The 25622-nt window shown below is 38.3% G+C and overlaps 2 protein-coding genes and 1 long non-coding RNA gene across 6 annotated transcripts in view; 2 read left to right on the top strand and 1 right to left on the bottom strand.

Moving 5' to 3' along the window:
- The window catches only part of KCTD3 (potassium channel tetramerization domain containing 3), a 56852-nt gene extending 39594 nt beyond the window's left edge, over window positions 1-17258 (top strand). For both annotated transcript variants that reach the window (XM_045455776.1, XM_045455774.1), the window contains 5 exons: window positions 3226-3381; window positions 7680-7776; window positions 11294-11478; window positions 11565-11703; window positions 15486-17258. In XM_045455776.1, the coding sequence (XP_045311732.1) occupies window positions 3226-3381; window positions 7680-7776; window positions 11294-11478; window positions 11565-11703; window positions 15486-16044 (1136 nt within the window). In that variant the 3' untranslated portion in view covers window positions 16045-17258. The remainder of the gene's footprint in view (window positions 1-3225; window positions 3382-7679; window positions 7777-11293; window positions 11479-11564; window positions 11704-15485) is intronic.
- A 3308-nt stretch (window positions 17259-20566) lies between these two features.
- Window positions 20567-25622, bottom strand: part of USH2A (usherin) — a 742577-nt gene continuing 737521 nt past the window's right edge. The window contains exons 71-72 of one of the 3 annotated variants that reach the window (XM_045455771.1): window positions 23636-23857; window positions 20567-21607 (exon numbers count right to left, since the gene is read on the bottom strand). In XM_045455771.1, coding sequence (XP_045311727.1) covers window positions 21518-21607; window positions 23636-23857 — 312 coding nt within the window. In that variant the 3' untranslated portion in view covers window positions 20567-21517. Of the gene's footprint in view, window positions 21608-23635; window positions 23858-25622 lie in introns of those variants that run through there. The other 2 variants (XM_045455772.1, XM_045455773.1) reach the window with 2 other exon arrangements.
- Window positions 21162-23733, top strand: LOC123586523. Its single transcript, XR_006706851.1, has 3 exons — window positions 21162-21269; window positions 21397-21523; window positions 22393-23733. It is a non-coding gene; the product is annotated as an uncharacterized LOC123586523 (long non-coding RNA).

Genomic DNA, 25622 nt, shown 5'->3' with positions numbered 1-25622 from the left:
TATGTTTTTATTGATATCTAATTATTTGGGTATAAAGTCTGATTGTTTTGAGTATAATTCTGCCTCCCTGAAATAATCAGTCTCCTCTTCAGGCTCTCATAAAGCAACTCACCTGCCTCACTGAAGAGTCTTTCTCATGCTTTTGCTGGTTCCTCCTCTTTTGCCCAATGACTAAGTGTTGGATTGCTTCAGAGCTCTTTCTAGATTCTCCATTCTTCCTTGTCTGTAGTTTTCCTGCAGATTTGAGTGTTATCATCTATATGCCAGTGACTCCTAGACTGTCCACTTGTGACCATTCGCACAGTTCCAAGCTTGTATGTCCAGTGCCTGTCTCTGGTCATGTGTTTCAGAGACATGTCAGAATTAACCTGGGTAAATGGCACTTTTGATTTTTCTCTCAGAGGCCATCTTAGTACACAACATCACCATCTGCTTATTTCGTCAAGCTGAAAACCCAAGAATCCCCTTTGATTCCTTCCTTTCTCTCACCCACACAAACGTGTAATCTGTCTGTAAGTCCTTCTGGCTTTGCTTCAACCTACGTCACAAATCTGACCATTCGGTGTCCATTGCTGCCAACTTGGTAGCTCAGATCATTTCTCCCCTAGATCACGGAGCTGAGTTGTTTTGCCTGTTTCTGTCTCACCTTTTCTTAAAATGTTTATCTGTTTTGAGAGAGAGAGAGCATGTGTGTGGGTACATGGGGGAGGGGTGAAAAGGGAGGGAGAATGAGAATCCCAGCAGGCTCCATGCTGTCAGCACAAAGCCTGACGTGGGGCTCAGTCCCACTTACCGTGAGATCATGACCTGAGCCAAAGTCAAGAGTCAGATGCCCAACCGACTGAGCCACCCGGGTGCCCGTCTGTCTTGCCTTTCTATGGTACATGTTCTTTATGGTACATAGCATCCAGAAAGATCTTCTAAAAATGTGAACCATGTCTGACTCCCAGTGGCTTCTTACGGTATCCTGCTGTGTCCTACTGTATTATAAATAAACTAGTAGTGTTCTTCCTGTTACGGGTCCTGTCTTCTTTTCAGGCCTCTTTTCCTCCCTATGCTTCATGTCACGTATGCTCACAATACCCTAACCCTTTAAAGGCTTTCGATTTCTTAGAAATGCCGCAGAACTTTTGCACTCGTTCTTTTTAGTTGAAATGTTTTGCCCCTAGATATTTGTTTGGCAGCTGTCCTGTCATTCAGGTCCCATTTCCAGTACCTTCTCAGTGAGGCCACCCAGCCTAAATTAGCCAAACCTCTATCAGGTCACTTTCTCTGTCATCATCTCCTCTCGATTTGTTTTCTTTGTGGACTTTTCACTTGATCATTTCTTTGCCTGTTTATCATCTGTCCCCCTCTTCTAGAATATAAGTTTTACAGCAGCAGAAGCTTGTTTATTCTGTTCTCAGTACTTAGCATACTTCTCGACACATACAAGATGCTGAATAAATGTTACGTAAAATGAGGTAATTTGATCCTGTGAGAAAATAAGACTGTTTTGCAAGGCTATTGTGATGACCACACTTAGTAGTAATTGCTGTTATTTTGATGGTGACGATGTTATTGCAGGATGAGACGCCAAAGAACTACATCGTAAAATCTGCATTTAACATCAAGTATTTCATGTAGGTTTAAAATTTAAATAAATTTGTCAAGAAAAATGTCCAGTTGAGCTACAAATGTAGAGTATTTTATGTATACTCCGTTACATCATTCTGCCACCTGGTGGATATTGACATGAATGTAATGACATTCTTTTTCCTATAGTGTTAGTTTTCATGTCTTAAAACTGTAATGATTATTTTTAACAAAATAACTAAATTGCCTATTGAGTCAACTAAAAGTGTTTAAGATGTTTTCTTTTTTTTTTTTTTTAAGGTATTTTTCTGAATCCTAGTAACCTTATTAGTGAAATAGGAAATTATTTTCCATGAAGCTGATAAAGCAGCCTAGAACTAAATGTCTCCTTTTTCACCAGAAACTGACATCCTGAGATAGGAGAATTTTGTTAGATAATGTAACACCTGTATACTTTGAATTTTTATTGCTATTTGTCAAAATTAAATTTCTAAAGTTTTGTTTAAAATATGCAGCTGTGGCATTTTACCCAGTGAGAAAGATGTATCTATAAGAAAGTTTGAATACTTTCCTAGTATTTACTGATGGGTTCATAGCTCACTGCTAATAATAGCACATTCTCTGAAAACCGAATAAGTTGTACTTTTCCATTAAAAAAGTACACTTTTTTTATTAAGGCATGCCACGAAAGTACTTTTTTTTTTTTTTTTTTTTTTGCATTAACAATATCAATTGCTGGTTTGTATTTTCTAAAGGAGTAGTTCCTCAGATCAAGAAACAATAGGTAGGGTACTTGGTAGGAGATACCTTAATATGTATCCACTTAATATTATTTACATTAAAAAAAACCTAATTGGAGTATGTTTCTTAAATGCAACTATAAAATAGTTCTTAACTTTATCTTAATTTTCTTTAATATAACTATGAGTAGGTGATACAAGCTTTTTGACAAATGTAATTTGTGTCCATAAATTTTCAGTAACTCCTGATCTAGATTGTTTATGTTTAAGTAACATAAGCAGAAGCAGTTTCTATGGTTGAAGAAAAATAGGCTGGGTAACTCATTTACTCTGTAGTTTAGTCACAGAACAGAATAATAGCATGTTTTATTTTGCATGCATTTTTTTTTTAAACATTTCCTCCAATTATTCTTTACATGCTGTTTTTGTAAGGACCCATAGATTTACTTACATACCTTATGTTTGCCTCAAGGTAAATTATATTCAGTTCTTTCATTTTTGTTGGCCAGGTACAGATTAAGTGTAATTTTAGGATAAAATACGTCATTTGCCACTCAAAACGTGCTATGATCTATTTAATATAGATCACAGTTTAAAAAGTTACACACAAAAACAGTGATATTGTTGGTGCTTTTTTTTTTAATTTTTTTTAATGTTTTTATTTATTTTTGAGAGAGAGACACACACAGCATGAGCAGGGGAGGGGCAGAGAGAGAGGGAGACACAGAATCTGAAGAAGGCTCTAGGCTCTGAGCTGTCAGCCGAGAGCCCGACGCGGGGCTTGAACTCACGGACTGTGAGATCATGACCTGAGCTGAAGTCGGACGCTTAACCAACTGAGCCACCCAGGCGCCCCTGTTGGAGCTCTTATAATCTATATTTAACAACTTTTTTATGTTCTCTTTCCTAGTGTGTGCAGATAATAATCATGTCCGGACATGGACGGTAACACGATTCAGAGGAATGATCTCTACTCAGCCAGGTTCTACTCCTTTAGCATCATTCAAGATACTGTCTCTGGAGGAAACAGAAAGTCATGGAAGCTATTCCTCTGGAAATGACATAGGTGGGCTGGATAATTTGGGGGCACTTTCAAATACTTTGTGGGCAATGCAAAAGTAGTATGCTAACTGTAAAGAGAAACCTAAAAATGAGTTTCAAATAGAAGTTTTCACTTCAATTTTGAAACTCATTTAAAACAGAAATTTAGTGTGTTTTCTTATTTAGTTCTATAAATTTACCAACTATAGCATATTTTTTGTTTAAAAAGTTGAGCAAATTTTCGTCTATTTATCATTTCTTTTTTTAAATAATATCTTCAAATGCTAACCACTTTTGTTTATGATTAAAAGCCATGATAGCTGTGCACATTTGAAACATGAAGGTTGTTTTCTTTTATTGCTAATAATCTGAAAATAATTTTTTTTTTTTAATATTTATTTTTGAGAGCGCGAGAGAGAGATAGAGCGTGAGTGGGGGAGGGGAAGAGAGAGAGAGACACAGAATCTGAAAAGAAAGGCCCCAGGCTTTGAGCTGTCAGCACAGAGCCCAACGCGGGGCTTGAACTCAAGAACTGCAAATCATGACCTAGGCCAAAGTCAGATGCTTAACTGACTGAGCCACCCAGGTGCCCCTGAAAATAAAAGTTGAAGCTAGAGCAGGGCTGGTGGTGTTATGTGCTAACAGTTGTTTTGATGGCATTGCAATGGCCATTGGGAAATAATAAGCATATCTCCATTGATATGCTCTGATTTCAGCAAAAAAGTATATAAAGTTGATTTGACTTGTCCCTCTATATACCATATGACACGTGCGCATGTGGATATTCACACATACAAACATATGTGCAGTCTTCACAGAGACAGATCATTGTCTTTTTGGAAGATTCTGTACGTTGTATCTTCACTGTATATAATAGTTCTATGGGACCTGTTCATTAACCCATGTGCCTTTCTGATCATTTTTTTTTTTTTATATATATAAGCAGGAATTATAGCACTGATAGGAGTACATTAGAGTTGTTTTATTAGAATTGTTTTATGTGAAACATTTAAATGTATGTTCAGGCAGAATATGCTCTCACAGTAAAGATTTTAAAATAGTTATCTTTAAAAAAATACAAGCTATTTATGAGAATTATAGTATGACTGTCTTAGTATTTTTAGAAAAAGAAACACTCAGCCTTGTTGATTTTAACAGTTGCTCTGTGACCCAGTTTTCTCTGTGATCTAGGCACTGTAAGTTTAGTTTTATCTCAACAAATGTCTTGCTTGTTTTATTGAGATACAATTAATTGACAGTAACATTGTGCAGGTTTGAGTTGTAGCATCCACAGAATTTTATTGAATACCTTTGCTCCAAGCATTAGGAATCTTAAGAAAAAAAACAAAACAAAAAAACTGAGGTGAACCTCCAGTCACAGTGTGGTGACCAGTAGAAACAAAAAGCAAACAATCGCATGGGGCAAAAACACCAAGGGGAGATAGTTCTAGTCTGCTTGCTGGGTAATCGTGACATACAGTCTCATTTAATTTTCTTGATAGTTGTATGAGGAAGATATTATTCCCCACTTACACTGGTGGAAACTGACATTCAGAGAACACTTAGTAGAGGTCTCAATGTTTGAACTGAGACATGAAGGATGGGTAAGGGTTGAAGTCTTACCTGGCAAATTTGGAAAATGTCAGAAAAGTCATTAATTGGTGGTATGTCGGTGAGAATAGTAGCGCATGAGACTGAGTGGATAGGCAGAGGTCAGATCAGGGAGGACATGTATAATATGAAAGAAAAGATGTTTAGAAACAGCCCTGGAAATTACAACAGCCTTGTAAACCGTTTGACAGAGGGCAGGGAGATTTTTTTTTTTCCTTTATAGTTCTCATAAAAAAAATTTCTTAAGAGACATTCAGGATAGTGGAACAGAATAGAAAGTCCAGTGTCTGTAGGCTTCTATGTATGGGTGGAATCTAGATTGCAGTGGTCGATTGAATAAATACTGGAGGCAACCGTGAAATAAAGAAATAATGGATCTAGTTAGAAAGCAAAAGGTTCAAAGGCCATCTTTCTGACTCCCTACTCTCTTCTTCCCCATTGAAGATAGGAGAGACCTGAGGATATTTATGTTCTGAAAGAAAGGAGCCAATTTGGGGAGAGGAGTTGGAGAAACTTTAAGGAAGGGAGGTGTGGATAATTAATTGAGGTACAAAGAGTTAAGCTACGTGAGCATCTCACATGAAGATAGTTTGAGGGGAGAGAAGATACGGTCCCAGAATCCTTATTTCTAGTTTTTATCCATCATCACTGTTTTGACTTTGGTTACGGGTTATTGAATGAGGACTCTCATTTCATCTCAATAGAATTAGACTTGAGAAAATTGTCCACTAACTGAGCAAGTGCGTAGCTTAGTGAAGAGCCAGACATCTTGGATTTGAACTCCAGTTCCATTAGGAGGACCTCTGAGATCTTTGGTTAACTAATCTCTTGGTGCCTTAGTTTTCTCATCTGTAAAATGGAGATCATAATAGTGTATCCCTTATGTATGATGATTAAAATGAGTTATGTGCAGAGCGTTTACTGTGGCACATAGTAACCATAATGTATTTGCTAACTGATAAAGGTGTTATTGTTGCATTTATTAATTAGGTATGATTCACTTAAGATGAAATTGTATCCTATATCACATACATTTGTGAACAATGAGTTGGTATTATTTTAGCTAATGAGTATGATGAGAAACAAGAACTGCTACAATTTTTTTTTAATTTTTCATGAAACACATTTTTTATAATGTTCAGAATCTTTCTAAAATATATGAGCCATGGGGCGCCTGGGTGGCGCAGTCGGTTAAGCGTCCGACTTCAGCCAGGTCACGATCTCGCGGTCCGTGAGTTCGAGCCCCGCGTCGGGCTCTGGGCTGATGGCTCAGAGCCTGGAGCCTGTTTCCGATTCTGTGTCTCCCTCTCTCTCTGCCCCTCCCCCGTTCATGCTCTGTCTCTCCCTGTCCCAAAAATAAATAAACGTGGGAAAAAAAAAAATAAATTAAAAAAAAATAATAATAAAAAATAAAATATATGAGCCATATACCTGCTTTGCCAAGTACAATAAAATAAAAATAATCGAATCTTTCTATTTTTTATTTTTTTTAGCATTTATGTATTTATTTTTATATTAAATATAATTTATTGTCAAATTGGTTTCCATACAACACCCAGTGCTCATCCCAACAGGTGCCCTCCTCAGTGCCCATCACCCACTTTCCCCTCTCCCCCAGCCCCCTGTCAACCCTCAGTTTGTCCTCTGTATTTAAGAGTCTCTTATGGTTTGCCAGCCTCCCTCTCTGTAACTTTTTTTTTTCCCCTTCCCTTCCCCCATCGTCTTCTGTTAAGTTTCTCAGGATCCACCTATGAGTGAAAACATATGGTATCTGTCTCTCTCTGCCTGACTTATTTCACTTAGCATAACACTCTCTAGTTCTATCCACATTGCTGCAAGTGGCCAGATTTCATTCTTTCTCATTGCCAAGTAGTATTCCATTGTATATATATAAACCACATCTTCTTTATGCATTCGTCAGTTGATGGACATTTAGGCTCTTTCCATAATTTGGCTATTGTCGAAAGTGCTGCTATAAACATTGGGTTACAAGAATCTTTCTTTTTACATTGAAAACCTTGTGGGATACAACAGGCTTCTTCTAGTTAATTAAATTCTATTTATTTATTATTTTAATGTTTACTATTGAGAGAGAGACACACACAGCATGAGCGGGAGAGGGGCAGAGCACAAGAGGGACACAGAATCTGAAGCCAGCGAACTCACAAGTCATGAGATCAGGACCTGTGCCGAAGTTGGAGGCTCAACGACTGAGCCACCCAGGCGCCCAATTAAGTTCTATTTAATGAAGTCACCCTTTATTTCTTAAGATTCTGCATTTGGTTTGTCAAGAAAGAGTAAAGTCCATACATAAACTAATTTTATTTATGTGTACTTTTTCTGAAGTTATAAGAAATGGCGCACATTCTCAAAGATGATAGATGTAGAACCTGTATTTTAACAGGTCTTGTACCAGTGCTGTAAATGTATAGTCTTCAGCACATTAATGCCTTCAGCTTTAATAGGCTGAGTGCATAAAATAGAATTTGAGATATTATATATTTCTTTAAAAAATGTTTATTGCAAGTTGGAGTATGTGCAACACTGCACTTTCTGTCTGACTGGGAAGTGGACTATAAGGCCAGGTGTTGACAGGTGTGAAAAATGCCTTTTTTTTTTTTTTTTTTTTTTTGGTATTGACATTTCTGTTGTTCAGTGAAACCAATGGATTTCAGTTAACTTCTTTTGACATTGTCTGTTTTTTGACCCAAGGGCCTTTTGGAGAACGAGATGATCAACAGGTGTTTATCCAGAAAGTTGTTCCCATCACCAACAAACTGTTTGTAAGACTCTCATCTACTGGGAAAAGGTAAAACTTTATTTGTATTCAGAAGTCACTTTTGTCTTAAAAAAAAAAAAAAAAAAAAAAACTGTGTAATTTGACATACTGATAAAAAGTACTACCAGAAGCAAATTGTTGAAAAAAGAAGCCTAGTCATTACCTTGGATCTTTTTAGCTTAAAATTAAGACAGTATATTTACTACTTAATCTTCTAGGATTTTTTTAAGGTTTTTCACTGATCCTGTGGACAGTTAAGACTGTGGATGGGTGATATAACAATAAGAACCCATGAATTTGATGGCAGATAGCTGAGTTAAATTCTGATTTTGGCACTTCCTCTTATTAGCTGCATAAATTCAACTTGTTACTTTGTTTCTCTGAGCCCCCAGTTTCTTTATAAAATAAGGTTCAACTACCTTGGAAGGATGTCATTAAGATAAAATGAGTTAAAAACATGAACTATCTTTCGTGGTCCCAGACAGTAACAGATGCCCAATAGAAATTAGTTTCCCCTTACTTTTAACATTTGAGTGAAATTGTACTTCTTTTAAATTACTATATATAGCCTCAAACCTCAAACAGATTGACGTGTACATTTCTCTTCTATAAAAACAAATTTTTTTGCACGCCAAACAAGTGAAAAAGGTGGAATTCATACCTAGTAGTCATTAAGAAGGTTATGGGTTTTCATACTAATGTTACTAATGCTACTGCTCTTGTTCCCCTTCAGCATGTGGTTTCTCATTTCCTAATATGTTAATGAACAAACTCTTGGAGATGATAAATTTTCTTTCCATCAAAGTTCATTGCATATAGTCATCAGCAAGTGTTAAATGAATTGATTCTAGAGAATGATTTTTAAGTACTAAACTACTTTCGTTACCTTTTTCTTTTTAAGAAAATGTATTAGAAGCCTGTAATGTAGTTAGAGATCAGATTATTATCTTGAGAAATGTTATAAATCACCATGATTCATCATTTTCTCTGCATATTAGCGAAGGTGCCGTCAAACATGTATTAAAATTGCTGCATAACAGCCTCTGACAATGTGTTTCATATCCTTGTTCAATTCTAATGTCCTCCCTCCTCTGTTAGGTTAAACAGTGGCAGTGTGTTATCATCTACAGTCTCTGCATGACAGAACAAATTTTATAATTTTTAAATTCACGATTCCACAGGAAGAGTTATATTTATAAAAATAATCAGAAATTACTTTGGGGTCACCTGGGTGGCTTAGTTGGTTAAGTGTCCGACTTCGGCTCAGGTCATGATCTCGTGGTTCGTTGAATTCGAGCCCTGCGTCAGTCTCTGTGCTGATAGCTCAGAGACTAGAACCTGCTTCGTATTCTGTGTTTCCCTCTCTCTCTGCCCCTCCCTGCTCACGCTCTCTCTCTGTCTCAAAAATAAATAAATGTTTAAAAAAATTTAAAAAAAATACTTTGTAGAATTAAATAGAAAATCAACCCTTTATGGGGTGCCTGGTGGCTCAATAGGTTAAGCATCTGACTCTTGATCTGGCTTAGGTATGATCTCACAGTTGGTGAGTTCGAGCCCCATCATGGGGCTCTGCACTGACAGGACAGAGCCTTCTTGGGATTCTCTTTCTCCCTCTCTTTCTGCCATTCCCCTGCTCCCGCTTTCTGTCTCAAAATAAATATATAAGCATTAAAAAAAAATCCCTTTATGAGGCTAATGCTAAGTAAAGCTTTTGTTTAAAAGTCGTTCAGTTTCGGGGTGCCTGGGTGGCTCAGTCGGTTAAGCGTCCGACTTCAGCTCAGGTCATGATCTCGCAGTCCGTGAGTTCGAGCCCCGTGTCGGGCTCTGTGCTGACAGCTCGGAGCATGGAGCCTGTTTCAGATTCTGTGTCTCCTTCTCTCTCTGACCCTCCCCAGTTCATGCTCTGTCTCTCTGTCTCAAAAATAAATAAACGTTAAAAAAAATTTAAAAAATAAATTAAAAAGTAAAAGTCGTTCAGTTTCTTAATACTGAGAAGTGAAATGAAAAGGTTTTATTGAAAGTGGGCAGGGAAAAAACCTTGTCAGCATTTAAAGGAAGAAGCAATTCTAAGGAATCTAGCCCATAGGAAAAACAAAAAGCAAAATCATGTTTGTTTTCAAGCACGTAGGTTTATATTGTGTCATTAAATTTTGATTTATTTGGTTTTAAATGTGAACAGTAATTTAGATTTTAAAAATATTTTATATCAATTCATAGGTATTACTAAAAATGTAAATTCACTATGTTAAGAAGAGGAAAAAACATTTCACAGTTTCACACCCATTTATGGTTAAAAAAAAGAATCTTAGTGCTTAAAATAAAGGACAGATTTTTTTAATCTGATAAATAATGCCTACAGAACAAATTATAATAAACTTTATACACAGTGGTAAAATATTGAAAGTTTTTCCCTTTGGTTGGGAATGAGAGTAGGATAGCCTCTATCACTATATGTGGATGTCCAGTAATTAACCCTTCTCCCCTCATCATTTTATCCATGCTTGCCAGGAGGCTCAGCTATGCTTCATATTCTGTGTTTCCCACACTGATAAGTATGGTATTTCCCCTTCCTCCTTTATTTAAAAAAAAAAAAAATTGTTTTATTATGTTTATTCATTTTTGAAAGACAGAGACAGAGCACAAGCAGGGGTAGGGCGGAGAGAGAGGGGGCCACAGAATCTGAAGCAGGCTCCGGGCTCTGAGTTGTCAGCACAGAGCCCGACGCGGGGCTTGAACTCACCCAACGGTGAGATCATGACCTGAGCCGTAGCCAGATGCTCAACCCACTGAGCCACCCAGGCACCCCTCCTTTACTTTTTGACTTTGCATTTGCCCGGTACTATTTATTTACTTATTCATACATTCATTCATTCATTCATTCAATAAGCCTCTTTGTTTTGAAGTAGTCTGGGGTAAATAATTCAGTCAAGCATAAGTCAGTCAACTTCTACACGATTTTGACAAATCATCTGCTGACATTATTCCTTGTTTGTTTTATTTGTCAAATGTAAGTGATAATTGCTCTTTCTAGGTCCTTTTGTCCTTTATGAACATCAGTGAAATAGTTATAAAAATCCTTTAAAAAAGTTAAGAATCTTATCTTAATGGAGGATACTACTTAGACCTCTCCATACACCTGTACATTTTTTTTTTCTGGTTTCAGACTTGAATTTCCACATACATTTTAAATGACTTCTCAAGATCTTTTCCAGTATCATGTCTGCTTGCTTTTGTTTCCGCCTTTTTAGTTTATAACTTCCTTTTCAAGAATTAGTTCCCATCAAGGTTCTTTCTGTTTTTAAGGTTGACTTAAATGATTTGCTTTATTTCATAATTATTTAAATATGTTGTTTTATAACAGCCTTTTCTATAGACTCAAAGAAACAAGGCTTGAATCTTATTTCTGTTGACTTGCCTTGAACTTTTTAGATCTGTTTTAAATATATAGAATAGTCAACTCTAATTTGCTAATAAGCAATTTCAAAAATCTGAATTGCAACGTGTTACTTGCTCCCCGTGGTTTACAACTATACAATATTTTTTGCAGAATCTGTGAGATCCAGGCTGTTGACTGTACAACAATATCCTCATTTACAGTGAGAGAATGTGAGGGATCCAGTAGGATGGGCTCAAGGCCAAGGCGCTACCTATTCACAGGCCATACAAATGGCAGCATTCAGATGTGGGATCTGACCACGGCGATGGATATGGTTAGCAAAAGTGAAGAGAAGGGTAGGTTCCATGTGGGAAGTTGTTTGTCCGCAGGGTAATAAGCGTTTGACAGAAGTGATGATAAAATGAGCGTGTGTTTTCCTAAGATGTAGGTGGTCCGACTGAAGAAGAGCTACTCAAATTACTGGATCAGTGTGACCTGAGCACATCTCGCTGTGCTACTCCTAACATCAGTCCAGCAACTTCTGTGGTTCAGCACAGCCGTCTCCGTGAATCAAATTCTAGGTAGGTTAAAGAGTCGTAAATTGTATTTATAAGTTGAATTGATTGCTTTTGGGAAAATTGCCTGAGATACTGTAATCACATAGTTGTTGGAAGAATCATTTTTCTTTCTTTTTTTTTTTTTTTTTTAATTTATTTATTTTTTTATTTTTTTATTATATGAAATTTATTGTCCAAATTGGTTTCCATAAAACACCCAGTGCTCATCCCAAAAGGTGCCCTCCTCAATACCCATCACCCACCCTCTCCTCCCTCCCACCCCCCATCAACCCTCAGTTTGTTCTCAGTTTTTAATAGTCTCTTATGCTTTGGCTCTCTCCCACTCTAACCTCTTTTTTTTTTTTTTTTTTTCCTTTTTGCCTCCCCCTCCCCTATGGGTTCCTGTTACGTTTCTCAGGATCCACATAAGAGTGAAACCATATGGTATCTGTCTTTCTCTGTATGGCTTATTTCACTTAGCATCACACTCTCCAGTTCCATCCACGTTGCTACAAAAGGCCATATTTCATTTTTTCTCATTGCCACGTAGTATTCCATTGTGTATATAAACCACAATTTCTTTATCCATTCATCAGTTGATGGACATTTAGGCTCTTTCCATAATTTGGCTATTGTTGAGAGTGCTGCTGTGAACATTGGGGTACAAGTGCCCCTATGTATCAGTACTCCTGTATCCCTTGGATAAATTCCCAGCAGTGCTATTGCTGGGTCATAGGGTAGGTCTATTTTTAATTTTCTGAGGAACCTCCACACTGTTTTCCAGAGCGGCTGCACCAATTTGCATTCCCACCAACAGTGCAAGAGGGTTCCCGTTTCTCCACATCCTCGCCAGCATCTATAGTCTCCTGATTTGTTCATTTTGGCCACTCTGACTGGCGTGAGGTGATACCTGAGTGTGGTTTTGATTTGTATTTCCCTGATAAGGAGCGACGCTGAACATCTTTTCATGTGCCTGTTGGCCATCCGGATGTCTTCTTTAGAGAAGTGTCTATTCATGTTTTCTGCCCATTTCTTCACTGGGTTATTTGTTTTTCGGGTGTGGAGTTTGGTGAGCTCTTTATAGATTCTGGATACTAGCCCTTTGTCCGATATGTCATTTGCAAATATCTTTTCCCATTCCGTTGGTTGCCTTTTAGTTTTGTTGGTTGTTTCCTTTGCTGTGCAGAAGCTTTTTATCTTCATAAGGTCCCAGTAATTCACTTTTGCTTTTAATTCCCTTGCCTTTGGGGATGTGTCGAGTAAGAGATTGCTACGGCTGAGGTCAGAGAGGTCTTTTCCTGCTTTCTCCTCTAAGGTTTTGATGGTTTCCTGTCTCACATTCAGGTCCTTTATCCATTTTGAGTTTATTTTTGTGAATGGTGTGAGAAAGTGGTCTAGTTTCAACCTTCTGCATGTTGCTGTCCAGTTCTCCCAGCACCATTTGTTAAAGAGGCTGTCTTTTTTCCATCGGATGTTCTTTCCTGCTTTGTCAAAGATGAGTTGGCCATACGTTTGTGGGTCTAGTTCTGGGGTTTCTATTCTATTCCATTGGTCTATGTGTCTGTTTTTGTGCCAATACCATGCTGTCTTGATGATGACAGCTTTGTAGTAGAGGCTAAAGTCTGGGATTGTGATGCCTCCTGCTTTGGTCTTCTTCTTCAAAATTCCTTTGGCTATTCGGGGCCTTTTGTGGTTCCATATGAATTTTAGGATTGCTTGTTCTAGTTTCGAGAAGAATGCTGGTGCAATTTTGATTGGGATTGCATTGAATGTGTAGATAGCTTTGGGTAGTATTGACATTTTGACAATATTTATTTTTCCAATCCATGAGCAGGGAATGTCTTTCCATTTCTTTAAATCTTCTTCAATTACCTTCATAAGCTTTCTATAGTTTTCAGCATACAGATCCTTTACATCTTTGGTTAGATTTATTCCTAGGTATTTTATGCTTCTTGGTGCAATTGTGAATGGGATCAGTTTCTTTATTTGTCTTTCTGTTGCTTCATTGTTAGTGTATAAGAATGCAACTGATTTCTGTACATTGATTTTGTATCCTGCAACTTTGCTGAATTCATGTATCAATTCTAGCAGACTTTTGGTGGAGTCTATCGGATTTTCCATGTATAGTATCATGTCATCTGCAAAAAGCGAAAGCTTGATTTCATCTTTGCCAATTTTGATGCCTTTGATTTCCTTTTGTTGTCGGATTGCTGATGCTAGAACTTCCAGCACTATGTTAAACAACAGCGGTGAGAGTGGGCATCCCTGTCGTGTTCCTGATCTCAGGGAAAAAGCTCTCAGTTTTTCCCCGTTGAGGATGATGTTAGCTGTGGGCTTTTCATAAATGGCTTTTATGATCTTTAAGTATGTTCCTTCTATCCCGACTTTCTCAAGGGTTTTTATTAAGAAAGGGTGCTGGATTTTGTCAAAGGCCTTTTCTGCATCGATTGACAGGATCATATGGTTCTTCTCTTTTTTTTTGTTAATGTGATGTATCACGTTGATTGATTTGCGAATGTTGAACCAGCCCTGCATCCCAGGAATGAATCCCACTTGATCATGGTGAATAATTCTTTTTATATGCCGTTGAATTTGATTTGCTAGTATCTTATTGAGGATTTTTGCATCCATATTCATCAGGGATATTGGCCGGTAGTTCTCTTTTTTTACTGGGTCTCTGTCTGGTTTAGGAATCAAAGTAATACTGGCTTCATAGAATGAGTCTGGAAGTTTTCCTTCCCTTTCTATTTCTTGGAATAGCTTGAGAAGGATAGGTATTATCTCTGCTTTAAACGTCTGGTAGAACTCCCCTGGGAAGCCATCTGGTCCTGGACTCTTATTTGTTGGGAGATTTTTGATAACCGATTCAATTGGAAGAATCATTTTTCAAGGCACATTTTTAATTCTGACTTTGTTGACTCAGTTTTTTTAAAAACATTTTACTAAATTTCTCATCTATAAGCATATCTTGCTCTTTTTATAGAAGAACATTTTTTCCAGAGCATCTGGGGGCTTGGTCAGTTAAGTGGCCAACTCTTGATTTCCGCTCAGGTCATGATCTCACAGTTGGTGAGTTCGAGCTGTGAATTGGGCTCTGTGCCGACAGTGTGGAACCTGCTTGGGATTCTCTCTCTCTCTCTCTCTCTCTCTCTCTCTCTCTCTCTCTTTCTCAAAAATAAATACATAAACTTTAAAAATTTAAAAACCATTTTTTCTTTTTAACTTACTTTGTGAATTGTTGCCAATTTGGTTGCCTATTATGTGATCAAGAGTTCATTCAAAGGAGATGGAAAATACACATGTCACCTTGAATAGTGTGTGGATTTTTTGTTCCTGTTGCCCCAGGGAGATATTAATTGAAGCGATTACATCATCTGTGTAAGCTTACGTTTGGTTATTCTGTACTTCCGATACAGGAGCATTGTATGTCTTCTGGTTACCACATTTTTAAAAATTCCAAAATTTGGATTCAGGACCAAAGACTAAATTATATCGGTTCCATATTGGTTTGAAAGGTTTTTTTTTTCCTCCCCCAGCGTTTTTCAGCTATTCAGAAATTCAGATTCACTGAATATATGTATGTTATTATTTGCATTGGTGATTTGATAAGCATACACACACCTACACACACACTAATCCATAATATATAGAGTACTTAAGTGAATTTTTATATATAGAAATGAGGATATGCATTCTTTATATATTTAAATAATACCTTTTCATTGTAGTTTAGTTAATGAGATGTGCCCCTGAAAAATCCCAGAAAGTAATCTGAACTGTAATTTTTTATAAAACCTGTATTTCAGCCTTCAGCTCCAGCACCATGAGACTGTCCACGAAGCAGCTACTTATGGTTCCATGAGGCCTTACAGAGAGAGTCCTTTGTTAGCAAGAGCAAGGAGGACTGAGAGCTTTCACAGTTATAGGGACTTCCAGACTGTTAATTTGAACAGAAATGTAGAACGAGCCGTCCCTGAAAATGGTAACTTGGGTCCAGTACAAGCCGAAGTAAAGCGGGCAACGGGGGAATGTAGTGTATCGGAGAGAAAGTCTCCTGGAACAGAAGTAAAGAGTTTGAGAGAATCAGATAGTGGATTGGAAGTGCATAAAGTAGCTGAAGGTCTGGAATCTAAGAAAAGGTCATCAGAAGAAGAAAATGAAAATAAAATGGAGTTAAGGAAGAAAGGGGGATTTGAAGGAGGAGGATTCCTTGGAAGAAAGAAAGTTCCGTATCTGGCATCATCACCAAGTACTTCCGATGGAGGAACTGACTCACCTGGTACTGCGTCCCCGTCTCCTACAAAGACCACTCCGTCTCCTCGGCACAAAAAAAGTGATTCCTCAGGTCAAGAGTACAGCTTGTGAGAACTCACCAAAATGAATAGTAGTTTTGTTAATTTAGACAAAAGTTGAACACTTTACTGGATTTCAGTACATTAGCTTTTACACCAAAACTTTGCAAATTAAAACTGGAGTTCATTCAATATCTTTTTAAACAGAATTACCTGGAGTAAGGAGGAAAATAATTATATCTCTTTTGACCTTTTGGAAAGTTTTTTTAGTTTTACAAGTACATTTAACAGATTGTTTGTAAAAAAAAAAAACAAAAAAAAACAAAAGCAAGAGTCCATGTCAATATTTCGTTACTCTCCAGATTTTGGAAGCAAAGTACCAAGTCTTACTAAGATAGTGCCCACAATAGGTGAGCATCCTTTGAGGGCACGGGGACCAACAGTGCGTTCCTAACCTTGATAATGCTTGAGATTTGTCTTGCAATGTTATGTTACACGAATCACGTTAATTCTCTTTGGAATTTAGTCTCCCAACACTTATTGTGATTGTCAAGTGTTTACCAGATATTTAATGAGGTGCTATGTTTGTGAAAAAATATCACCTAATTCAAAAAACACTATTGATGTTGAACACCAGATAACACTATAGTAGTCAGTCCCTTAGGGTATTTTTTTTTTAAATTGTGGGTCATTATCTGATTCTCATTTTTGGAGTTCTTAAGTTTTACCAAGCATCATCCATGTTAAATACCGAACATCCATTTAAACTTCCTTTAAAGTTGGAGCAGTTGTCTGTGTTTGAACAGGTGAAGTAAAAATAAAAGTCCAGGATCGAGCTTTTGAGTGCCCAGAAGGGAAGCTGTACTAGTTGTTAGCCTGCCTTGTTTTATTTAGGATACACCATATATTTCCCCCACTGTTAATAACAAAGATAATCAAGTTAGAATGTGGCCATTTTGTTAAGCTTATGAAATCGCAGTTCTCAATTTTTGGTTAAAGGTTTGGCTGCTGTAAAAGTATTATTTTAAAATATACTTTGAATTGTAAGAACAAAAGGCAAATTTTTGTACTTTTTTCTTTTAATTGGCATCATTTTCAAGTTTCTGCATATAGGGTAATTGTAAATTTAAAGCATTAAGCATTTATTGATGAATAATGTATATATTCCCATTCCAAGAAATACGAGTGAAGCTGAAATAAATTCTTTAAAGTTTATTGCTTGTGATTTCACAACAGTTCTCTTGTATTTATTTATCAATTAAGCCTAATAAAAACGATTAAATAAGACTATGCGTTCTTGGTTATTTGGGGAATAGAGGGCCTGTTTGAAGTACACCTGCATGTGGTTGTTCATGTCTTCTTCCTGCAGTAAGAAAGGGGGAGGGAACATGCGTGAAAGCTAATGTACGTTATCGTGGAGGGAAAATGTTTGTCCGAGCATAATTTCCATATTACCAAGGATTTGTAATTCTCTCCATACCCTTCTTTCTCATTATCACTGTCCTGTAAAAGTTGTGGGGGCAAGTGAGAAAATGAAAGAAAAATTTTTGAGTATTTACCCAGCCTTTTCCATTAATAAAAGGCCAGGGGTGGGGGTGCCTGGGTGGCTCAGTCCATTAAGCATCTGACTCCAGCTCAGGTCGTGATCTTGCAGTTTGTGAGCTCGAGGCCGGTGTCAGGCTCTTCTGAGAGCTCAGAGCCTGGAGCCTGCTTCAGATTCTGTGTCTCCCTCTCTCTCTGCCCCTCTCCTGCTCACGCTGTGTCTCTCAAAAATAAATAAATGTTAAAAATTTTAAAAAAGGCCGTGGGGGGGGGGGTAGGGGAGATTATTCTATAGTAAAATCCCATAAATAGGCAACTCACTATACCACGGGTTGCAGTATACTATGAGTCAGATCTTTTTGATCTCTTTTCACTTACAGGAATTTGAACCTTCATGTTAGGAGATGGGTTTTGAGTCTATTCTGACACTTAACTGTGACCTTGAGCAGATGACCCCTGCTATGCGTGTTTTCCTTGTACCTACCTCATTATGGTTTTTGTGACCCAAAGGAAAAAAAAATTGAGATGAATCTATATACTTTGTGTTCAATGACAAATGAGAACAATTCTAATTCTCATGATGAGAGTATTTTAAGTAATTCTGTACTTCAAAGCAGTACTCAGAAGTGCCATCATACCGGTTGGGTAGGATTGCTGTCCTCATTTCGTAGAGGAGACCACTGAGGAGAAATAACTTCGCCACAAAGCTTGTGAGCTACTGAGCCAACTTTGAACCTGTGCTGCCTGTTTCAGGAGCCTGTGGTCTTGTCTGGCTTTCTCATCTAGGCTTATACACCAGGATGACCTCAGGTTATACGTGTACACCTGCCCAGGCCTCCCTCCAATCTGGTGGGGGGACTCTTGCTTTGGGAAAAGTACCACAGTTGATTCTAATGTACAATCGGGAGTTGAGATTATATGGAGCATCCTGTTTTCTTAAATGGGTTCAGCTTTATCATTGTTATTTATGTGTTAGTTGTAAATATAACTCAGAGCTGTTAGAGTGGTTTTTTTCACTAATAAACTTGGTTTACTTTTTAAAATTAAGCAAACCAACTTTTAGACAAGTTTACATGATATCTGTGTGATGGAAATAAACTACTCGTGATATAATTAAGTTCCTTATCACCGAATTATTCCATCTGGCCTATGTTTTATTTACAGGTTGTTCAAGTTGAATTATATTGATGTTAACATGATTTTTGGATCAGCATAAGATACATTGACATATTTAGGTTTTCCATTTAGTGGAAATGACAACAGATCATCTATAAATACAATTTTTAATAGAGCTTATAAATATAGCTACAGACTCTTATCAAAGAGTTAGTATTAGGAATAACCGTAGTTCTGAACCCGAGAATGTGGCCTGTACTAGTGGTAAGACCTGAGTTCAGGAGATTTAGAACCTATTTAAAGGGATCCATAAAGAACTGGTCATTGTTCCTTCTAAAGGAGAAACGGTGTGCAAAGGAATATAGTCCCTGTGCATAGCGCCAGCCGCATGAGTTCTTCCAGGTGGCTTTACATCACTGGCTTTCAAACTAGAACACTGGAAAGCTTTCAAAAGTACTGATGCCTCAGGGGTGGCTCAGTTTAAGCAACTAACTTCGGCTCAGTTCATGATCTCGCGAGTCACGAGTTCCAGCCCCGCGTCAGGCTCTTGTGCTGACATCTCAGAGCCTGGATGGAGCCTGTTTCAGATACTGTCTCCTTCTTTCTCTGCAGCCACTCCCCCCCGCCCCCCGCCCTGCGCTCTGCCTCTCTCTCAAAAACATTAAAAATACTGATGCCTTAGCCTCATGGCAGACAATTGAATCAATCTCTAGGGATGAGTCTACACTGTGAAATGAAAGTTGGCCCACAATACGCCTTAAAATAACAAAATCTTGGGCTGCTTCTCTGAACAACGTAAAAGTAAGGTATAGAATGTTGCAGGGGGCAGTGTTCTTGGTGGGAGCCATACAGGCTTCTGTCCATTCCGAGCTATGGGATCAAAATGTAAATGTTTCAGCTAAATGAATTCATGTAATAGCTAAATGTCTAATTAGATTAAATGGATAATGATTTAATATAAAAATGCCCTGCAGTTCTCTATTCGTGTCGAATTTTAAACTGTGATAAAGGTATCTGGTAAATTTTTCAAAAATGGGGAAGAGCTCAATGTAAATCCACCAAATTACATTTGCAGAAGAGTAGACCAAGGATAGAGTGCAAGTTCACAACTGGAGAAGAGCTCTTCTTCCCTATGTACCTGAAGTAGCTCATGTGATCAGAAACTCAACCTTGGTTGAGGCTCACTTGGGCCAGCTTTAAACAACCACTTGACCCGGAATCAAATGCAATTAAAACCAGTAAACTAGCCAATCCTGTATTTCCATTTTAGAAAGTTAAAAAAAAAAAAAAAAGGTTAAAGAAAAGAATCTTATAATTTGTACATCCACTGCAAGGGTGCACAATTGTTGCAGATTGTAGTTCTCACGAGGGAGCAGAAGTGCTGTTTAACACTGGCCTGTGCTTTTGACACTTAGAGTTGGCGAGATTTGTCAGGAGTTGGTCAGTCTGAGGATCTGTTCTTCCACAGACTGAGTTAAAGCCTCAGTACCCCCAAAGTCCACAATCTGACTTGAGGCAGAACAAGGGTATCCCTTATGTTATAAATTTTTGCCACTTTAGCCTTGGGAAAATCCACCTACCTCTGGATTAACTCACAGAATATTGTGTGACAATTGTGTATGCGACCTATAGACACAAAATAACTTTCCGGAATCATTACATAGCCCTTTTAAGAATAAGAAAGACAGTATTTTTTAGTGTTTTCCATGAAGAACAAATACCTTTAATTTAATGTTGATGACTCGGAAAAAAATGTTTCTTGGTCTAGGACTTTCACCAATGACTTCGTACTCCAACTAGAGCAGTTGCCAGAAGCTGTTGACCCATGGCAATTGGTACTGGGGAATATCATCTGCTCTTAGTGATTCTAGGGCTAAAATAGTGAGTTCTCTGAAGTGAAGGGCTATAGTACGGAGTAATAGACACATACGCGTATGTACATATGACATATATGCTCATGTATCATCTTGTGTCTACATACAAATGTTAAGTGAAACACTTCCAAAGCTGGGAGGAGCACAAAACTTCTTTTTAAATTCTACAGGCTAATTAAATGTTGCAAATAGAACAGTGGTTTCCATGTGAAAGGTGCAAAGCTGACGATGTCAGTATGCCTGGGGATGCAATTGACAGAATTTTATGGAAAGTATTGATCGGAGTTTCAAAACTATATAAAATATGTGGGAAATAGTTCTTTAGTCCTTAGACTTTCAGAAGATTCATAAATGCAAGAACAGATTTGTAAGTTTATGTGGTGCTCTGCCAAAATTTGGTGTGTAATTTTTTAAAAAAAAACTACGTTTGGTGAGTACTTATCATTAAACACTGTCATTACATCGAACCTTCTGCTCAGTGTGTATCCACCACTGCAGTCTGTTTTTCTCTGATTCAGCTTGGCCTGAAACTGGGATTTTATTTTGTAGCTGTGATCATTAGAATTGCTGTTTCTTCCAGGATCGTGTCACTTCATGGGAATAAAGGATTGAAAGGAGCAGCAGTGACGTCCTCTCAGAAGAACTGCTTAGTTTCTCACTTGTAACGACCGTGGGCTGATTTGAAATTGTCCCTGATTATCCACTTAACCAATGGAGTCACTGTCTGGGCCAAGTGAAAATCACAGGCTCGTTTAGCTTCCTCAAAGTAAGTAGAGCAAAATAAGTTTTTTCATATCAATGGTACCCCTTATTTCAGACCACCTGAAAAACAGACCTCTATCACAGAAGAACAATCTCAAAAACAAGCCTTGTTTTTGTTTGGTTTTCTAAAGGATTACGGAATAACCAGCAATGACTCTTTCTGGCGTATACGGTGCGTCTGTCCGTGATAACCCAGCGGGGACGGGGCACGGGGCCCGCCATTCAGCTTTATGTCTTGCAAGTTTCCATCCTTCACAGGTGGGTGTCAGTGAACGTGGTGTGTTCCTTAGTCACAGAACTGAAACCCTTGATGGCATTCATCAGGTCCTCTTCATCTACATACTGAAAAATAAGCCAGTCATCAGAGTTAGGACATTCGCTATCAGTAGTATTTGCCATTGATTGATAGTGGTATCAATTTAGTATAAAAAGTACTCTGTAAGTATTTTGTTAAAGGCTAGTATTATGCTCAAATCCTTAAGGCATGGTTTGAGATTGTCCTGCCTTAAGTTTACCTAATTGAAAGGATCACATGTACACATGAACTACGGACTAATCCAAAATGTCATTTGAGTGTTATTAAGTGCCGTATTTTAACTTTCTAAGCCTCAGTTTCCTCATCTGTCAAGTGAGGAGATTATATTTTATTTCATATTTATATTCATGGATGTTATACACACATCCACACACACACATATGTATATACATTTATATACTTAAGATTTGGTTCAGGGGTATCTGGGTGGCTCAGTTGGTTAAACGTACGACGTCAACTCAGGTCACGATCTCATGGCTTGTGAGTTCGAGCCTCACGTCGGGCTCTGTGCTCAGAGCCTGGAGCCTCCTTCAGATTCTGTGACTCCCTCTCTCTCTGCCCCTCTCTCGGTTATGCTCTCTCTCTCTCTCTCTCTCAAAAATAAACAAACATTAAAAAAAAGATTTGATTCAAACTGTAAGCAGAAGAGACAGAATGCATGCTATTGTGCTTCCCACTCTCTTACTGTATTTTGTATGTATTGAATAGGGCTAGTAATATTGTTTGTAAGGTTATAACGAACAGATTATTTTCCAGGTTTTGCATCTTCGAAAACTTTCATTAAATTGCTTTGCATATTGTCTATTGCTAGTACTGTCAAAAGCAAGCAAAACCGGCAATATAGCATAACAGTGAAGAATGGGGCTTCTGTAACCAAATGATGGTTTTAAGATCCCAATTCCATCGAAAAACCACTGTGTATCCTTAGGTAAGGACACACATGCATCTTAGCCCTCTATATGTTATGTTGTCCCCTATAAACTTGTCCTTTTCCATGTCAGATATGATCAATTAACAATTCCTTAGGTTTCAGCCTGATGTAATTATTCCTGCCATTTAGAATCTTTAGATCTGGAATGGAATCATGGAACTCGAGAGTCATAACGATATCAAGCAGGCCCACCATTTTAAAATGCACATTGTAGATCATTGTCCTGAACAAGCCAAGACTGTGCATTTTTCATTGTGATTAGAACCTAGAACCAGGAATCTTGCCCTATTCCTTGCCATTAGTTAAGAAAGTCTTCGTGGAAGTCCTCAACTTTTCAGCAAAGGAAAATTGAGTACTTAAGACTCTAAAGGCAGAAACAGACGGTTGGAAGACAGGGAAGTGCATCAGTCTGCTCTGCAGAGCAGGTGAGTTCTTAGCTGGCAATCTTTCCTAGCTACCCCAAAGGAACAGTTCTCCAGCAGATGTCTAGGTAGTCGGCATAATGCAGAAGGTTGATGGTTGGGAAAAACTATAGGGTTTTATCCATTTCAGCCACTAGGGACTTATAAAAAATATTAGATATTAATGAGGTTAACTTTCCAAGAGTCAGTTATTTGTATCCACTGGACTGAAATTATGAAAGATGAAGTTCATAAACAGTAATACCTTTGTTTATCATGATTTTCTGAGTTTCTTGGAAAAGAACCATTGAGCCTATTGAAAGAAAGATTTTCTCCTCTAACCATAAACCCAAAGGAAAAAGGTGATGCACTTTTTTTTTTTTTTTTGGTTGTTTCTCTTGTAGACCAGTTCCAATGTTACCAGTCGCCTTCTGCCCAAGTTAATAGAGTATAGCCTGTTTGTCTCTCCACCTACTTGATGAATTCATTTTTTTGAGCATCTGATGTTTGCAAAAAGAATGAGACAAAGTTTCTACCCTGCTCATCAAACAATTTTAGTAACACTAATAAGTAGGTCATTATAAAATACTTGGGCAAATGGTCGGAGAGATGCAAAGTGCTGGGAGGCAGCATTCAATGAGGACAGGATGCTCCATGCCATCCATTTACCAATGTTCTTTTGGGGGGTTGATCAAAGGCTCTGGATAAGGAAACCCACTCACCAATCCACTATCGTGGCCCATGATGGTTTCCCACAATGAGTCATCGATCAAGACTTTCTTGTCCTGAAAGTCCATGAGTTGGCTGACACTGCGGTGGAGAGAGCCTTGGGAATAAGTTTGGCTTATTTGACTCTGACTTGGGATCCGAAGTACGGATATGCTGCGGTTGCTCCTGATACTGATGGGTGTCCCAGACCGGGGAATTTTGGTATCAGCTAATCCCTGAAAAGAAAGTTGCTGTTGGTGATTACTGTCTAAAGAAAATGGATTTGCAATGGGACGGATAATGTGTGTCACACATTGTCAATGAAGGGAACACTCCATTTCCTCCTACAGAACAGCTTGTCTGGAATACCGTGGCCCCTGGGTTTTTGGTAAGGGTGAGATGATAAACTAATAGTTGTATTAGACATCAGTGTACTTAGCACCTACAGAATTTATGCGCTAATGCTTTGGCTCTTGTTTCCTGGAGACAAGGGCTGGCTGCATTGCAAAGTGGTGAGGTGAAGGAGATAGAGGTTCGGTTAACAAAGTAACCCCTTCATGAGTGTCACCACTGAGCCTGTGTCTTGAGATCACCACTTTTCCCAGAGCAAAGTTAACAATGGTCTCTTATGGCTGCCAAGTGAACACAGTTGGATTATATTTTAAAATCCCTGGATTTGTGTAGGAAAATGGACTCTCCCCACCCTCTCTTCTCATTCATATTGTTCTATTTGTTATAAGACTCAGCCATCAAAATAGGTCTGTGGGGCGCCCGGGTGGCTCAGTCAGTTAAGCATCCAACTTCGGCTCAGGTCATGCTCTCACGGTTCGTGAGGTTGAGCCCTGCATTGGGCTCTCTGCAGTCAGCGCAGAGCCCACTTCGGATCCTCTGTCCCCCTTCTCTCTGCCCCTCCCCAGTCTCCCCTTCTAAAAAAATAAACATTAAAAAAAAATTAGTAATTAATAAATCACTAGGCACCTGTGTGGCTCACTTGGTTAAGTGTCTGACTCGGTGCTGACAGAGCCTGGAGCCTACTTCGGACTCTGTCTCTTCTCTCTGCCTCTTTCCCACTTGCACCCTATAGCTCTCTCAAAAGTAAGTAAACATTAAAAATAAAAATATGATTTAAAAAATTAATAAATCAGGTCTGGTATTAACATCAGAAAGACAAAGGCACTATGTGATTAGAACCTAGAATGTGCCATAAGAAAATCTAGCTGCTCTAAGCATCTGAGGTTTGATTTAGCTGTTCCAATCAATGAAATGTTCCTGCTTTTCATTGTGTAGTCAACGCATCATGCACAAGATCATGCATTCACGCAGCACACGAGGTACCTCCAAGTGCATGGTGTAACTTTTTAGGGTAACATTGCTTGACACATCAGATATATCAGCCACAGAGTCAAACTGAGAACAAAGAGGGAGGCATCAGTCAGCGTTTAGAACAAACAAAATTACCATCAAACAAATTCTTTGTGTTTCTCCAACAATGACATAATCATACAATCATTCGGAGATGCATCTCAGGGTGTGTGTGTGTGTGTGTGTGTGTGTGTATTTCTGCAATTAAAATTGCATGGTGAGTGGAACACAATGGCTTAGTGTTTCAGGTGAGTTCTACTGGAGTTGTTTGTTTAGTGTTGCAGAGCATGAGAGGATCTTCAGGCAAGTAAGTAAACTGTAAGTCAAACCTGCACTTAAACTTAGCTATACTTGATGCTATGTGGTCTTGAAAATGTTAACAAATCATAAAAGCCTCTCTCATTCCCTGGTATCTCTGTCCCCGTTTCCTCTGTGAAGTCAGATTGGAGCCTAACATCCTTTGCCAGTATGTGTCTTGTGTCAAAAGGTTTCTTACCTATTCAGAGGACAGGAGTGCCCGGGATAGGAGCTTGTCGTGTGTGTGTGTGTGTGTGTGTGTGTGTGTGTGTGTGTGTGTGTTTCAGGGGTAGTTCTCATTGACCTACCCAAGTGTACAGGTGGATCTGAGACCCTGAGCAG

This window comes from Leopardus geoffroyi, chromosome C3, assembly GCF_018350155.1.
Source record: "Leopardus geoffroyi isolate Oge1 chromosome C3, O.geoffroyi_Oge1_pat1.0, whole genome shotgun sequence".
In the NCBI taxonomy this organism is placed as follows: domain Eukaryota; kingdom Metazoa; phylum Chordata; class Mammalia; order Carnivora; family Felidae; genus Leopardus; species Leopardus geoffroyi.
The sequence above is the reverse complement of the archived record's forward strand: the minus strand, read 5'-3'. Positions and strand labels throughout refer to the sequence as shown.